Source organism: Bufo gargarizans, chromosome 5 (assembly GCF_014858855.1).
Source record: "Bufo gargarizans isolate SCDJY-AF-19 chromosome 5, ASM1485885v1, whole genome shotgun sequence".
In the NCBI taxonomy this organism is placed as follows: domain Eukaryota; kingdom Metazoa; phylum Chordata; class Amphibia; order Anura; family Bufonidae; genus Bufo; species Bufo gargarizans.
In genome coordinates, this window is record NC_058084.1 from 24,235,528 (window position 1) to 24,252,760 (window position 17,233).

General features: G+C 48.4%; 1 protein-coding gene across 1 annotated transcript in view; it reads right to left on the bottom strand.

Moving 5' to 3' along the window:
* Positions 1-17,233, bottom strand: part of LOC122939169 (NXPE family member 3-like) — a 61,488-nt gene that overhangs the window by 24,773 nt on the left and 19,482 nt on the right. Inside the window, exon 2 of the mRNA XM_044295172.1 lies at positions 7,690-8,178. Coding sequence (XP_044151107.1) covers positions 7,690-8,178 — 489 coding nt within the window. The remainder of the gene's footprint in view (positions 1-7,689; positions 8,179-17,233) is intronic.

The window sequence follows — 17,233 nt, forward strand, 5'->3', positions numbered from 1 at the left end:
AGCACCTTACCTTACCAGCTTCAGACACGTCCCCTCTTCACTCCAGCAGAGCAGCACCTTACATTACCAGCTTCAGACACACCCCCTCTTTCCTCCAGCAGAGCAGCACCTTACCTTTCCAGCTTCAGACACACCCCCTCTTTCCTCCAGCAGAGCAGCACCTTACCTTACCTGCTTCTGACACGCCCCCTCTTCACTCCAGCAGAGCAGCACCTTACCAGCTTCAGACACACCCCCTCTTTCCTCCAGCAGAGCAGCACCTTACCTTACCAGCTTCAGACACGCCCCTCTTCACTCCAGCAGAGCAGCACCTTACATTACCAGCTTCAGACACGTCCCCTCTTCCCTCCAGCAGAGCAGCACCTTACCTTACCAGCTTTAGACACGCCCCCTCTTCTCTCCAGAAGAGCAGCACCTTACCTTATCAGCTTCAGACACACCCCCTCTTTCCTCCAGCAGAGCAGCACCTTACCTTACCAGCTTCAGACACACCCCCTCTTTCCTCCAGCAGAGCAGCACCTTACCTTACCAGCTTCTGACACGCCCCCTCTTCACTCCAGCAGAGCAGCACCTTACCAGCTTCAGACACGCCCCCTCTTCCCTCCAGCAGAGCAGCACCTTACCTTACCAGCTTCAGACACGCCCCTCTTCACTCCAGCAGAGCAGCACCTTACATTACCAGCTTCAGACACGTCCCCTCTTCCCTCCAGCAGAGCAGCACCTTACCTTGCCAGCTTCAGACACGCCCCCTCTTCACTCCAGCAGAGCAGCACCTTACCTCACCAGCTTCATACACGCCCCCTCTTCAATCCAGCAGAGCAGCACCTTACCTTACCAGCTTCATACACGCCCCCTCTTCACTCCAGCAGAGCAGCACCTTACCTTACCAGCTTCATACACGCCCCCTCTTCACTCCAGCAGAGCAGCCCCTTACCTTACCAGCTTCTGACACGCCCCCTCTTTCCTCCAGCAGAGCAGCACCTTACCTTACCAGCTTCAGACAGGCCCCCTCTTCACTCCAGCAGAGCAGCACCTTACCTCACCAGCTTCAGACACGCCCCCTCTTCACTCCAGCAGAGCAGCACCTTACATAACCAGCTTCAGACACGCCCCCTCTTCACTCCAGCAGAGCAGCACCTTACAATACCAGTTTCAGACACGCCCCCTCTTCACTCCAGCAGAGCAGCACCTTACCTCACCAGCTTCAGACACGCCCCCGCTTCCCTCCAGCAGAGCAGCACCTTACCTTACCAGCTTCAGACACGCCCCCTCTTCACTCCAGCAGAGCAGCACCTTACCTTACCAGCTTCAGACACGCCCCCTCTTCACTCCAGCAGAGCAGCACCTTACCTTACCAGCTTCAAACACGCCCCCTCTTCACTCCAGCAGAGCAGCCCCTTACCTTACCAGCTTCTGACACGCCCCCTCTTTCCTCCAGCAGAGCAGCACCTTACATTACCAGCTTCAGACACGCCCTCTCTTCACTCCAACAGAGCAGCCCCTTACCTTACCAGCTTTAGACATGCCCCCTCTTCACTCCAGCAGAGCAGCACCTTACATTACCAGCTTCAGACATGCCCTCTCTTCACTCCAACAGAGCAGCACCTTACCTTACCAGCTTCAGACACGTCCCCTCTTCCCTCCAGCAGAGCAGCACCTTACCTTACCAGCTTCAGACACGCCCCCTCTTCACTCCAGCAGAGCAGCACCTTACCTTACCAGCTTCAGACACGCCCCCTCTTCACTCCAGCAGAGCAGCATCTTACATTACCAGATTCAGACACGTCCCCTCTTCCCTCCAGCAGAGCAGCACCTTACCTCACCAGCTTCATACATGCCCCCTCTTCACTCCAGCAGAGCAGCACCTTACCATACCAGCTTCAGACATGCCCCCTCTTCACTCCAGCAGAGCAGCATCTTACATTACCAGATTCAGACACGTCCCCTCTTCCCTCCAGCAGAGCAGCACCTTACCTCACCAGCTTCATACATGCCCCCTCTTCACTCCAGCAGAGCAGTACCTTACCATACCAGCTTCAGACACGCCCCCTCTTCACTCCAGTAGAGCAGCACCTTACCTTACCAGCTTCAGACACGCCTCTTCTTTCCTCCAGCAGAGCAGCACCTTACCTTACCAGATTCAGACACGTCCCCTCTTCATTCCAGCAGAGCAGCACCTTACCTTACAAGCTTCAGACACGCCCCCTCTTCCCTCCAGCAGAGCACCTTACCTTACCAGATTCAGACATGTCCCCTCTTCATTCCAGCAGAGCAGCACCTTACCTTACCAGCTTCAGACACGCCCCCTCTTCACTCCAGCAGAGCACCACCTTACCTTACCAGATTCAGACACGCCCCCTCTTCACTCCAGCAGAGCAGCACATTACCTTACCAGCTTCAGACATGCCCCCTCTTCACTCTAGCAGAGCAGCACCTTACATTACCAGCTTCAGACACGCCCCTCTTCACTCGAGCAGAGCAGCACCTTACATTACCAGCTTTAGATACGCCCCCTCTTCCCTCCAGCAGAGCAGCACCTTACATTACCAGCTTCAGACACACCCCCTCTTTCCTCCAGCAGAGCAGCACCTTACCTTACCAGCTTCAGACACACCCCCTCTTTCCTCCAGCAGAGCAGCACCTTACCTTACCAGCTTCTGACACGCCCCCTCTTTCCTCCAGCAGAGCAGCACCTTACCTTACCAGCTTCAGACACGCCCCCTCTTCACTCCAGCAGAGCAGCACCTTACATTACCAGCTTCAGACACACCCCCTCTTTCCTCCAGCAGAGCAGCACCTTACCTTACCAGCTTCAGACACACCCCCTCTTTCCTCCAGCAGAGCAGCACCTTACCTTACCAGCTTCTGACACGCCCCCTCTTCACTCCAGCAGAGCAGCACCTTACCAGCTTTAGACACGTCCCTTCTTCCCTCCAGCAGAGCAGCACCTTACCTTACCAGCTTCAGACACGCCCCTCTTCACTCCAGCAGAGCAGCACCTTACATTACCAGCTTCAGACACGTCCCCTCTTCCCTCCAGCAGAGCAGCACCTTACCTTACCAGCTTTAGACACGCCCCCTCTTCTCTCCAGAAGAGCAGCACCTTACCTTGCCAGCTTCAGACACGCCCCCTCTTCACTCCAGCAGAGCAGCACCTTACCTCACCAGCTTCATACACGCCCCCTCTTCAATCCAGCAGAGCAGCACCTTACCTTACCAGCTTCATACACGCCCCCTCTTCACTCCAGCAGAGCAGCCCCTTACCTTACCAGCTTCTGACACGCCCCCTCTTTCCTCCAGCAGAGCAGCACCTTACAATACCAGCTTCAGACAGGCCCCCTCTTCACTCCAGCAGAGCAGCACCTTACCTCACCAGCTTCAGACACGCCCCCTCTTCACTCCAGCAGAGCAGCACCTTACATTACCAGCTTCAGACACGCCCCCTCTTCACTCCAGCAGAGCAGCACCTTACAATACCAGTTTCAGACACGCCCCCTCTTCACTCCAGCAGAGCAGCACCTTACCTCACCAGCTTCAGACACGCCCCCGCTTCCCTCCAGCAGAGCAGCACCTTACCCTACCAGCTTCAGACACGCCCCCTCTTCACTCCAGCAGAGCAGCACCTTACCTTACCAGCTTCAGACACGCCCCCTCTTCACTCCAGCAGAGCAGCACCTTACCTTACCAGCTTCAAACACGCCCCCTCTTCACTCCAGCAGAGGAGCACCTTACATTACCAGCTTCAGACACACCCCCTCTTCTCTCCAGCAGATCAGCACCTTACCTTACCAGCTTCAGACACGCCCCCTCTTCACTCCAGCAGAGCAGCACCTTACATTACCAGCTTCAGACACGCCCCCTCTTCTCTCCAGCAGAGCAGCACCTTACCTTACCAGCTTCAGACACGCCCCCTCTTCTCTCCAGCAGAGGAGCACCTTACATTACCAGCTTCAGACACGCCCCCTCTTCTATCCAGCAGAGCAGCACCTTACCTTACCAGCTTCAGACACGCCCCCTCTTCACTCCATCAGAGCAGCACCTTACTTTACCAGCTTCAGACACGCCAACTCTTCACTCCAGCAGAGCAGCACCTTACCTTACCAGCTTCAGACACGCCCCCTCTTCACTCCAGCAGAGCAGCACCTTACCGTACCAGCTTCAGACACGCCCCCTCATCACTCCAGCAGAGCAGCACCTTACATTACCAGCTTCAGACACGCCCCCTCTTCACTCCCTTCATCAGAGCAGGATATCTCGCCTGCGAAGCTTCAGACACGCCCCCTCTACACAGGACGTGCTGCCTGAGGAGGAGAGAGACCGCAGGACTGGAGCAGCAGTGTGAAGACTGTCTGTGAGTGAGTCTGCACTGTGACTGTCTCTTCTCTGTGGGACAGGAGGGGGTCAGGGAACTCTTCGAACTGCTGCTGGATGCTGTAGTAGACCAGCAGCTTCATGCTGTTTAGTTGTTTTACTGTCTCATTAAGCAGTTTTCCTCCCTGACACCTTCGCCCCTATCCTGTCCTATCTTATTCTCATTGACCCCTCCTATTGCTGCCTTGCACAGACCTCCTGCCCCTACTGCTTGTATGAATCATCCTCACAGCTCCTTCCACCTACTTGCTGTGTCCACATCTCCTGTCCATCCAGAGCCCCTGACCCCTGTCTTACTCCTCTACCTCTCATTATGGTGGTATCTAAAACGCATGCACCATAAGGACCTTCTGTCACAGGGTCATGTGATCCCTCACCCTGTCACTGCATCCCTCACCCTGTACTGTGCCCCCCACCCCGTACTGTGCCCCTTATACATTGAATTTTTCCCTCTTACCATACCCTGTATAGTGCCCCTAGTCATTCCCTGTATTCTGCCCTCTTATACCCTTTTATCCAGTCACTGTATGGCAGTGCTATCCTGTTACTGTATGGCGGTGTTATATGGTTACTGTATGGCAGTGCTATCCTGTTACTGTATGGCGGTTTTATACGGTCACTGTATGGTGGTGGTATCCAGTTACTCTATGGCGGTGTTATCCTGTTACTGTATGGCAGTGCTATCCTGTTACTGTATGGCGGTGTTATACGGTCACTGTATGGTGGTGGTATCCAGTTACTGTATGGCGTGGTTATCCGGTCACTGTATGGTGGTGGTATCGAGTCACTGTATGGCGGTGTTATCCGATAATGTATGGTGGTGCTATCCGGTCACTGTATGGTGGTGGTATCGAGTCACTGTATGGCGGTGTTATCCGATAACTGTATCTTCTTCCCACTCTACCTTTTTTAGACCTGGCATGAGCAGGGAAAAGTTTGCTGTGGGGCCCAGTCAGTTCTAGATAGTGAGGGCCCCTTACGCAGTTTAATGACCCCCCAGTGCTTCCTCCATACAGTATAGTGGGCCACTGGGGGTCATTATTCTGAATGGGGGGGTGACTGGGGGTCATTATTCTGAATGGAGGGCCACTGGGGGTCATTATTCTGTGTAGGGGCCCACTGAAATTTATCTCCCAAGGGCCCACATGAACCTAGAGCCGGCCCTGCATGGATCAGCTCCTGTAAGTATTTTACAGCAAACAGGTAATTAGCGTATAAATGACAGAGAATAGAAATGGAGCGTTACTGAACTGACCTAATACTGAACACGTCAGCAGCAAACAAATCTCAAACACAAAAAACATAAAAATACAGGTCCAAAAAATACAAGAAAACACACTAGACTGTGTGAAGCTCCAGATTTCAGAATAGACACTGAACTATAACAAGATCAGAATAACAGGATCTGAGAGGAACTGCACATGACAAATAATAGACCTGACAACCAGACTCAGAGGAGAACTGCATTTAAATAGACTCAGCAAGCAGCACTTCACACTAATCAACAGCCAGAGCTACGAGATAACCAGCCAGAGCTACGAGATAACCAGCCAGAGCTACGAGATAACCAGCCAGAGCTATGAGATAACCAGCAAGAGCTACGAGATAACCAGCCAGAGCTACGAGATAACCAGCCAGAGCTACGAGATAACCAGCCAGAGCTATGAGATAACCAGCCAGAGCTACGAGATAACCAGCCAGAGCTACGAGATAACCAGCCAGAGCTACGAGATAACCAGCCAGAGCTACGAGATAACCAGCCAGAGCTACGAGATAACCAGCCAGAGCTACGAGATAACCAACCAGAGCTACGAGATAACCAGCCAGAGCTACGAGATAACCAGCCATAGTCATAGTAAAAGCAGCTGTCTTGTGATTGCACAAATAAACCTGGTAACTAGGTGAACGTGAAACCACAGACAGACTGTTCCTGACACCACTACACTGACCCCTGTGTGCATCCTGGAGCTGAGGACGATGAGGCAGCGTCCCACCGCTACAGAAGCAGGATTTTTAGGGAGTGCTTCATTCTCAGAGGTTTCTGAGATGTTCAATAATTTGCTGGTTCTGGAGTCTGGGATACAGTATTCCCTATATTTCAAGTCTCCCAGATGTTCCAGGAAAGTTGACAACTGTCACATACTCCGTTCTCACTGGTCATAGTTCCTGGGCCTGAAAGCTTCCTCATTCTGCTTGACATCTGCAGTGGTGTTCGGGAATGAGTGAAGCGCAGGAATGGGGAGAGGTAAGTATTTGTGTCACTCATGAGAATTTGTAGTTACTCCAGGATCCAAGGAGAATTCCCAGGTATTACAGGAGATTTGGAAAGAATGCAATAAACATGGAAAAGCCAGCAGCAGCGGTGACAACATTCACTGTGAAGGTTAATAAAGAGTCAGGCATCCCATTATATGGGGACACTGTGGCATGGAATGTTCTGTGGACTTTCATTCTCATAGAGGTACCCACCAATAGTCTCATGGGGCAGTGTTATGTTTGACATTGACTGGCCCGCTAACAGGGATATCATGATTAACACTATGGGAGGCACAGTGGCTGGCTCTTGTGGCTTATATTGACAGCATGAATGAATTGGCCATACTTATCAGTCATCCTGCTGTGAATGATCATTAGGGGGACCCTGACACATACAATTTAATCTGTAGGTACCATGATATGGATCATAAATCTCTGCTTTTCATAACTTGGGAGTCTAGTAGGAAGAGTAACTCTCCCAGCCCTTCCTGTTGAGATACCTGCCAATTGCTGACCGCCCACTAGACTCCTGAAGCTGGCCATAAGCTTGAGATTTTGGATATCCATACTGGTCAGTTTAGAACATTTTTTTGCTGACGAGCGTCACTTTTTAAGACATGACTAAGATGACAGGTGCTAATCAATGGCTGACATCTTCATCAGCCATGTTGCAAATATTTTTTGTGTGTTTATAAAAGTTTCTAGTGCAGAATAGCACATCTCAGTCCTATCAATGGAAGCCCAGACCAGGCCACAGATATTGGCAGAGGTCTACTAGAAGTTTTTATTTTAACCTGTAGCATTATCATCTAAAATGACAACTATCACATTCCATGAACAACCAGTTATTTAGGAAATGGCCATCTAAACTACCTAATTAAGTTGTCTGAGATAATAATAAAAGATACAAGCCTTGGAACGGGAAAAAAATCTATTTACTATGCCCACTTTAGCTCCAATGTATGGAGCATAGTTATCTTCACTCCCTTCATCTGCTGGCATCAGAGTAATTTATGATCCATTCAACAGAAATCAAAACTAAGACAAAACCTCTGCTTTCACCTTGTCGGGCCGAGAGTCCCTCTTCCTGCCTATAATGGAAATGGCTTCACTGGAATGTACCAGAGAGATGTGAACCTCAGCGTCTCCAGGCCAGAGCAGAAGGAACGTGGCTGAATATCTGCCATTTCTGTGGTCGGTGACGGCACCTGTTACTCCAGCTTTCAGCTTTGGAGAGTGCAGCTTGACCTGAAAATAATCTCCTCCATAGGTTTTTGGTCGACCATAATGATCCCGAGCAAATATGACAACAGTTATACGATCTCCTACGTTGTAGACTTCTTTTGGATGCAGCAAAACATAAAATGTGGTCTTTGGACTTGTAGAAGACATGAAGTCCACTCCACTGGGGACCTCAGGCCAGTCAATGAGCTTGATTAGTCTTTGGATCTCTTCTTGGTCTGAATTGGGTGACATTTTTGAAGACAGGTAGCTGACAGGTGGTGGATGCCATTGACCTGGAGATCTTATTGTGAGCAATTGGAATATGATCTGTAAATAGACACAAGAAGAAGTCAAAGAAAACAAGATTTCAGAGATTTATTGTACATTCGTAAAAGTCTTCCATCAGACCCTTTCATTTTAGTATTTTGTTATGTTGCTCCTTATGCTAAAATATAAAGGTGCTAATTTGTCTCTGTTATTTTGCACTCAATGCCACATAATGAGAAAATGAGAACAGAAGGTTAGAAATCTTTTCTAATTTACTGAAAATAAACACTAAAATCTTTTTTTTTACATAAGTATTCAGCCCCTTTACTCAGGACTTAGTTGAAGCCCCTTTGACAGTGATTACAGCCTCCAATCTTCTTGGGGATGATGTCAATGGTTTACACCCCTGGATTTGGGGATTTTCTGCCATTTTTCTCTGCACATCCTCTCAAGCTCTGTAAGGTTGGATGGGGATGGTCGGTGGTCAGCCATTTTCAGATCTCTCTAGAGATGTTCCATTGGATTCATGGTTTTGGCTGGGCCACTCAAGAACATTCCCAGAGTTATCCATAAGCCATTCCTATGTGTTTAGGTTCATTGTCTGGTTGAAAGCTGAACCTCCACCCCAGTCTGAGGTCCTGATCTCTGGATCAGGCTCTCATTAAGAATATATCTGTACTATACTTTGCTCCATTCAGCTTTCCCTCCACCCTGACCAGTCTCCCTGTCCCCCCAGCATGATGCTGACACCATCATGCTTCACTGTAGGGATGGTATTGGGCAGGTGATGAGTAGAGATGGCTTTGCGGTTCACCTGTCGGTTGTTTCGCTGCAAACTTTGCTCGTTCGCAGTTCCCTGAACAGGCGAACATATGGCGATGTCCGCCGCCGCCATATTCTTTTACATTGTGAAGAACTTTGACCCATGACACATCCATCAGGTGGTACAGGACAGCCAATGGAGACGTTTCAGCACATGGACACACCCCCTACCTTATAAATAAACCTGATCTGGCCGCCATTTTACATTCAGTCTTTTGCCAGTGTAGGGAGAGGTGTGTGAAGCAGGGACAGACTGTTAGAGACACCAAACGCTAGCTAATAGGGCCACAAAACATCCTTTTAAGGATAGGTGTGACTTACTGAGTGGTGTAATATACTTATAATATACTTTATAACATAGAAAGTATATTATAGTGCATTTGTATTGTGCGGCAGTCGTGTGCGGTTCTGCTGCGATACTGCAGCTATATAGAGTGACAAACGCTATTGGAACAAATAATTTCTACTGGTGTGATATTCCAGTTGCCCCCCAAAAATACTGATTGAAGCAGGGGTGTTATATACTAATAATATACTTTCTATATAGTGCATTTGGGTAGTGCAGCATTTGTTTTAGTTTTCTCTGTGTTACCACAGCTACAGATAGTGACAAACGCTATTGGAACAAATAATTTCTACTGATGTGATATACTAGTTGCCCCCCAAAAAATCTGATTGAGGCAGGGGTGTGATATACCTTCTTCCAAAAATACTGCTCTTCTATAGGTACCTTTTGTCACAGGGTCATTTTGAAAATGACAGGCAGAGGAAGAGGCAGGCCATTCCTCAGGGTTTGTAGGGGTCGGGCTTGTGCACCAGGCCGGAGCCTAAGTGGGAAGTTACAGAAGGTGCGTGCGATTACGTCAGACGACGCACCAGACTTGGTTGAGTGGCTAACTCAGCCTTCCACTTCTGCACCCTCCTCATCCTCTCTATCTGCACCCTCCTTACTCTCTGCTGTGTGCACCCCCAAAGACACCACCACCACCACCACCATATCCCCTCCGCTCGAGTCAGAGGAATTATTTTCCCATCCAGTCCCAGACCTTACCGATGAGCAGCCATTATTGGCATCGGATCAGGAAGAGGAGGTATCAACTTGGCCACCTAGCGGTCTGACAACAGTACCCAGATCAGCCCAAGGAGGGTGGTCCCCACTGTTGCTGCCTACTCAGAGATCTCTAATGTCAATGGTGGTGAATTTGATGATGATGATATGTTGATGGACTTCACATGGGTGCCCACAAGAGAGGAAGAGGAGGGAAGTTCAGAGAAAGAGACGCAGCAGCAGATAGGGACGAGAAGGAGGAGAAGCAGGCAGAACTTACAGTGCACAGGAGGCAAAAAGAAGACTGCTTATGTATCTGAAACGAGCCATCCACCATGCACGGTCACATCTGGTGGTCCCAGGACGCCGACACATGGCTCTGCAGTGTGGGCTTTTTTTAACGTGTCCGCTGCTAACAATAGTGTTGCCATCTGCAGCCTGTGCTGTCAATGCATAAGTCGCGGTAAGCCCAACACTCACCTAGGGACGGCCGCCTTAAGAAGGCACCTGGCCTTCCATTGGGAGCAACACCGTCAGAATCCACAAAGTCACACTCCCGGAGCTCCACGTCCTGCCTCTTCTCCTTCACCTCTCTCCTCCCATTTGTCCTCCACTCCACCTTCCACCGTGCCATCGTCGCATTCATCTGGCACAAGGCAGGCTTCCATGGCCCAAATGTTTAAGTGCAAAAAATATTTTTCCCAGAAGGGCATCCCGGAGCTATATGGCCACGTTCAGAAGCAAGTGATTGTATCTCTGGCACACAGTGTCAGTGCCAAGATACATCTGACCACAGACACGTGGCAAACATGGGCAGGGAAGGTACATAACTTTTACTGCCCACTGGATGAACCTTCTGAAGGCCGTCAAGCATGCAACCCGTGGCACCCATGTGGATTTGGTGTTGCCACCACGGATTGCATGCAGGCCTGCCTCTTCTTCTCCTCCTCCTACTCCATCTTCTGTCTCCTCCTCGACTGACTCCTCCTTTTCCACTGCTACTGCCTCTTCCGTTGCACCCCCAAGCTCCCCAGAACCTATTCGACGTGTCAGGTGAGATATTTCCATGCTATGCTGTGGCTGTTGTGCCTGGAAGCCAAGAGCCACACCGGTCCTGCACTCCTTTCAGCTTTACAATTACAGGCCGATCAATGGCTAACCCCGCTCAATTTGACAGTTGGTAAAGTGGTGTGCGACAACGGTGCCAATCTGCTGAGTGTGCTGAAACAAGGCAAAATGACACACGTGCAGTGCATAGCACACATCCTGAACTTAGTCGTGCAGCAATTCATTGCCAAATACCCCTGGACACCCCAGGACATCTTGCGGCAGGCCAGGAAAATCTCTGACCATTTTAGAAAATCTTACACGACCATGGCTCACCTTGCTGACGTTCAGCGGCGACACCACCTGCTCGTCAGACATCTGCCCGTCGCACTGGAACTCAACCTTGTATATGCTTGATAGGCTGCTACAGCAGAAACGTGCAGTTAATGACTAGATGTACGAATTCTGTTGGCAGGACAGATTCTGGGGAGCTTGTTTTTTTTTTCACCGCGCCAGTGGCTGCTCATGCTCGATAAATGCAGACTTCTGCAGTCATTTGAGGAGATCACCAAACTGGTCAGTCGCAGCCAGGGCACCATCAGTGACATCATACCTTATGCCTTCTATCTAGAGCGTGCTTTGCGTTGTGTCATTGATCAAGCCAGCGAGGAGCAGGAGCAGGAAGATGAGGATGTCACAATGCTGGATGGATTCCCAGCGGAGGCTATTTAATCTGAGACAAGTCAACAGGAGTATGAAGAGGAGACAGAGGAGGAGAGTGTCGGGGCAGAGGGAGAGCAAGAAGAGCATGCTTTAAACTTTTCTGGGATCCCTGGTGTTGTCCGTGCCCGGGTGGAGGAGACCGAGGATGACATTATCCTGGACAGTGATCAGGAGCCAGGCCACTCCACCGCTTCCAATTTAATGCAAATTTGGGCCTTTATGCTTCAGTGTTTGAAGAGGGACCTCCGTATAAAAAGCATAAAGGGCAAGGACCAGTACTGAGTGGCAACGTACTTAGACCCCCGGTACAAACACAAAATGGCAGACATGCTACCACCATCACAGAGGGCTGTCAGAATGCAGCACTTCCAGGCCCCGTTTCAAAAAATGCTGCATTCTGCTTTTGCGGGGGCTGGCAGAGGAATTTTCACTCACAGAGAAACAGTTGCGGGTACCAACTCAACAGCGCATGCAAGAAGAGGGCGGTTTGATGATGTGTTGGTCACTTCAGATATGAGATCATTCTTGCAGCCAACCCATCGACAGCCGCCCTCCGGATCCATCCTCAGGTAAAGCCTAGAACGACAGGTGTCTGACTACATCGGGTTAACGGCCGATGTGGATGCTCTGATAAGCGAGGAACCCCTGGACTACTGGGTGTGCAGGCACAATTTGCCATGGAATGTGGAATGTATTAGTGGCAAAATAAAAATATATTTGCTGTTCAGCGGTGCAGTTATATGTTCTAAAACCTTTTGTGGCGTGCATTAATGGAGAAAGAAAAAATAATATATTTGCAGTTCAGAGGTGCAGTTATATATATTCTAAAGCTTTTTGTGGCGTGAATTTGTGGAAAAAGAAAAAATATATTTGCCGCTCTGCGGTGCAGTTATATGTTCTAAAGCCTTTTGTGGCTTGTATTAGTAAAAAAAGAAAAAAAAAATTGCCTTTCTTCGGTGCAGTTATATGTTCTAAAGACTTTTGTGGTGTGTATTAGTGGAAAAAGAAAAAAATACATTTGCCGTTCAGTGGTGCAGTTGTATGTTCTAAAGCTTTTTGTGGAGTGTATTAGTGGAAAAAGAAAATATATATTTGCCGCTCTGTGGTGCAGTAATATATTATAAAGCCTTTTGTGGCATGTATTAGTAGAAATAGAAAAAATATATTTGCTTTTCAGCTGTGCTGTTATATGTTCTAAAGCCTTTTGTGGCATGTATTAGTGGCAAAATTAAAATATATTTGCCGCTCAGCGGTGCAGTTATATGTTTTAACCCCTTAAGGACACAGCTTTATTTCACCTTAAGGACCAGGACATTTTTTGCAAATCTGACCAGTGTCACTTTAAGTGCTGATAACTTTAAAATGCTTTGACTTACCCAGGCTGTTCTGAGAAAGTTTTTTCGTCACATATTGTACTTCATGACACTGCTAAAATTGGGTCAAAAAAGTTTATTTTTTTTACAAAAAAAAAAATAATTTACCAAAAATGGAAAAAAAATGGCAAATTTCAAAGTTTCAGTTTCTCTACTTCTGTAATACATAGTAATACCCCCAAAAATTGTGATGACTTTACATTCCCCATATGTCTACTTCATGTTTGAATTATTTTGGGAATTATATTTTATTTTTTGGGGATGTTACAAGGCTTAGAAGTTTAGAAACAAATCTTGAAATTTTTCAGAAATTTACAAAAACACAATTTTTAGGGACCACTATAGGTCTGAAGTCACTTTGCGAGGCTTACATAGTAGAAACTACCCAAAAATGACCACATTCTAGAAACTACACCCTTCAAGGTATTCAAAACTGATATTTCAAACTTTGTTTACCCTTGCACAAGAGTTATAGGCAAATGGGGATGAAATTTGAGAATTTCATTTTTTTGCCTAATTTTCCATTTCAACCCATTTTTTCCACTAACAAAGCAAGGGTTAACAGCCAAACAAGACTGTATCTTTATTGCCCTGACTCTCTAGTTTGCAGAAACGCCCCATATGTGTCCGTAAACTACTGTACTGGCACACAGTAGGGCGTAGAGGGAAAGGTGCGCCGTATGGTTTTGGAAGGCAGATTTTACTGGACTGTAATTTTTTTACACCATGTCCCATTTGAAGCCCCCCTGATGCACCCCTAGAGTAGAAACTCCATAAAAGTGACCCCATCTAATAAACTACACCCCTCAATGTATTCAAAACTGATTTTACAAACGTTGTTAACCCTTTAGGTGTTCCACAAGATTTAATGAAAAATAGAGATACAATTTCAAAATTTCACTTTTTTGGCAGATTTTCCATTTTAATATTTTTTTTTCTCCAGTTACATAGCAAGGGTTAACAGCCAAACAAAACTCAATATTTATGGCTCTGATTCTGTAGTTTACAGAAACACCCGATATGTGGTTGTAAACCGCTGTACGGGCACACGGCAGGGTGCAGAAGGAAAGGAATGCCATACAGTTTTGGAAGGTAGATTTTGCTGGACCGTTTTTTTTTACACAATGTCCCATTTGAAGCCCCCCTGATGCACCCCTAGAGTAGAAACTCCAAAAACTTTACCCCATTTTAAAAACTACGGGATAGGGTGGCAGTATTGTTGGGACTAGTTTAGGGTACATATGATTTTTGGTTGCTCTATATTACACTTTTTGTGAGGCAAGGTAACAAGCAATAGCTGTTTTGGCACTGTTTTTATTTTTTGTTATTTTCAAAATTAGTCTGACAGGTTAGATAATGTAATATTTTTATAGAGCAGGTTGTCACAGACGCGGCGATACTGTCACGGACGGTGTACAGGAAACAAGGCAAAACAACATGCATAAATGACTCGCTGGATCCAGAAGCTAAGGAACAAAAGGGGGACCGCTGTAGAAGACCTGGGACTTTCCCTGGCTGCTCAGCCTATGCATAGATCCGAATGGTGGAGGTATGCATATCCACGTACCTTGACTATATCACCCCTGAGCACCCTGCAATAGTGAGGGGACACGACCACCGGCTCCCTACACCAGACACGGAGGGAGTCAGGGTCACCTGGGATCCAGCAAACAGAAAATAACAGATAACAGTATAACACTTAACTTTGTAGAGGAGAGGAGAACCAGATGGGCATGCACACATACTCCAGGAAGAAATATAAGCCGCCCAGAAAAGCCTTCTGGGGAAGAATTTAAAGGGAAGCAATTAGTCCAACACATAACAGCTGAGAGAGGCTAATGAGAGGAGGAGCTGAATACCACAACACAAACTCAAGGAGGAGGTTCTGAAAGGCCTCTGTCAGAGCTTCTCAGCTGTCTGGTTGTGACAGTACCCCTCCCTCTACGAGTGGACTCCGGACACTCAGAACCCACCTTCTCAGGATGGGACCTATGGAAAGCCCTGATGAGACGAGAGGCTTTAATGTCCGTCACTGAGACCCACATCCTTTCCTCAGGACCATACCCCTCCCAGTGAACAAGGTACTGAAGAGAACCGCGGACAAGACGAGAATCCACAATCCCAGAGACCTGAAATTCAAGATTCCCATCAACCATAATCGGAGGAGGAGGCAAAGGCGAGGGTACAATGGGTTGAACATAAGGTTTCAATAAGGACTTATGAAAAACATTATGGATCTTCCAAGTCTGAGGAAGATCAAGACGGTATGCAACAGGATTGATGACAGACAGGATTTTGTAAGGCCCAATAAACCTAGGACCCAACTTCCAGGAGGGAACCTTCAATTTGATATTCTTGGTAGACAACCACACCAGATCACCAACATTCGGGTCCGGACCAAGCACACGTCTCTTATCAGCCACACGCTTATATCTCTCACTCATGCTCTTTAGATTATCTTGAATCTTTTGCCAAATAGATGACAAAGACGAGGAGAATCTGTCCTCATCAGGTAAACCAGAAGACCCCTCTCCCGAGAAAGTCCCAAACTGTGGATGAAACCCATATGCACCAAAAAATTGTGACTTATCAGAGGACTCCTGACGACGGTTATTTAAAGCAAACTCAGCAAGGGACAAAAAAGAACACCAATCCTCTTGATTCTCCGCCACAAAACAACGCAGATATGTCTCCAGATTCTGATTGACGCGCTCTGTCTGGCCATTCCACTGCGGGTGGAAAGCAGAAGAGAATGACAACCGAACCCCCAAGCGAGAACAGAAAGCCTTCCAGAATCTGGAAACAAACTGCGTGCCCCTATCAGAGACTATGTCTGAAGGAATACCGTGCAATTTGACAATGTGATCAACAAATGCCTGCGCCAGCGTCTTAGCATTGGGCAAACCAGGAAAAGGGATGAAATGCACCATTTTGCTAAAACGGTCCACCACCACCAGAATCACAGTCTTCCCCGAGGAACGAGGCAGGTCCGTGATAAAGTCCATGGACAGATGTGTCCAAGGACGGGAAGGAATGGGTAAGGGAAGGAGAGGACCTGATGGCCGTGAATGAGGGACTTTGGCACGAGCGCAAGTCTCGCAGGCTGCCACAAAACCCTCAACCGACTTACGAAGCGCAGGCCACCAGAATCTCCGAGCGATGAGATCCAGTGTGGCTCTTACCCCCGGGTGCCCAGCAAGGACCGTATCGTGGTGTTCTTTAAAAATCTTGTGTCTTAAAGCGAGAGGCACAAACAAGCTGTCACGAGGGTGTCAAGAGCCACGTCTGACTCCGTTATACCCGGGGTCAGGAAGTCGCAGCGGGTGGCTGCGCGCTCTATGTCTAAAGATCACGGTGTTTCTTAGTGTTTGTTTTCTGTGTTTGCCTTGCTATCCTTTTTGTCTCACTCAGGGATCCGTAGCTTCTCCTCCTCAGCTGTTTCTTGTCTGCCACTCCCAAACTCCTTATATTCTCCTCTCACACTTCTCTTGTTGCCAGTTATAGAGCTTCCTGCCTGGACATCTATGCTGACCCACTGGAGCTGAGAATCTGGTTGTTGTTCCAGAGTGCTACCCTCCGGATCCCTGTTGGGCTTTTGTTGTCTCCTGTTGTTGCCCACCTGGGATTATATGTTTAGTTTGTATTGTCTGTCCTCCCCTTGGTGTTTTCCTCTAGAGCTAGTGGTGCGGACTAGTGTTCCCACCGCCCTGTTCACTATCTAGGGCTCATCCTAGGGAAAGCCAGGGTTTTAGGCACGTGATCGGCGTACGGGTGAGGAACCCGTCTAGGGACGACAGGGCAGCCAGGTGCCAGATGCAAGGTGAGTCAGTGGTCACCACCTTCCCTCTCACTAGGGCAGGGCCTCCCTCTTTTCCTCCCTCCGTGTCACGTATGTGACAGTTACGCCGATCGTGATACAAGCTCCCAGGAGGACAAAGATCAGGAGCCTCTGACTGGGCTGCCTGCACCTCTGCCTCCAATTCAGGAAAAAGAGCAGAGACCACCACACCTTCAGCCAAAATGGGACCCGGGTCTTCAAAATTCCCGCCTCCCGGAAAACAACGTGACAGGGCATCTGCCTTCACATTCTTAACTCCAGGGC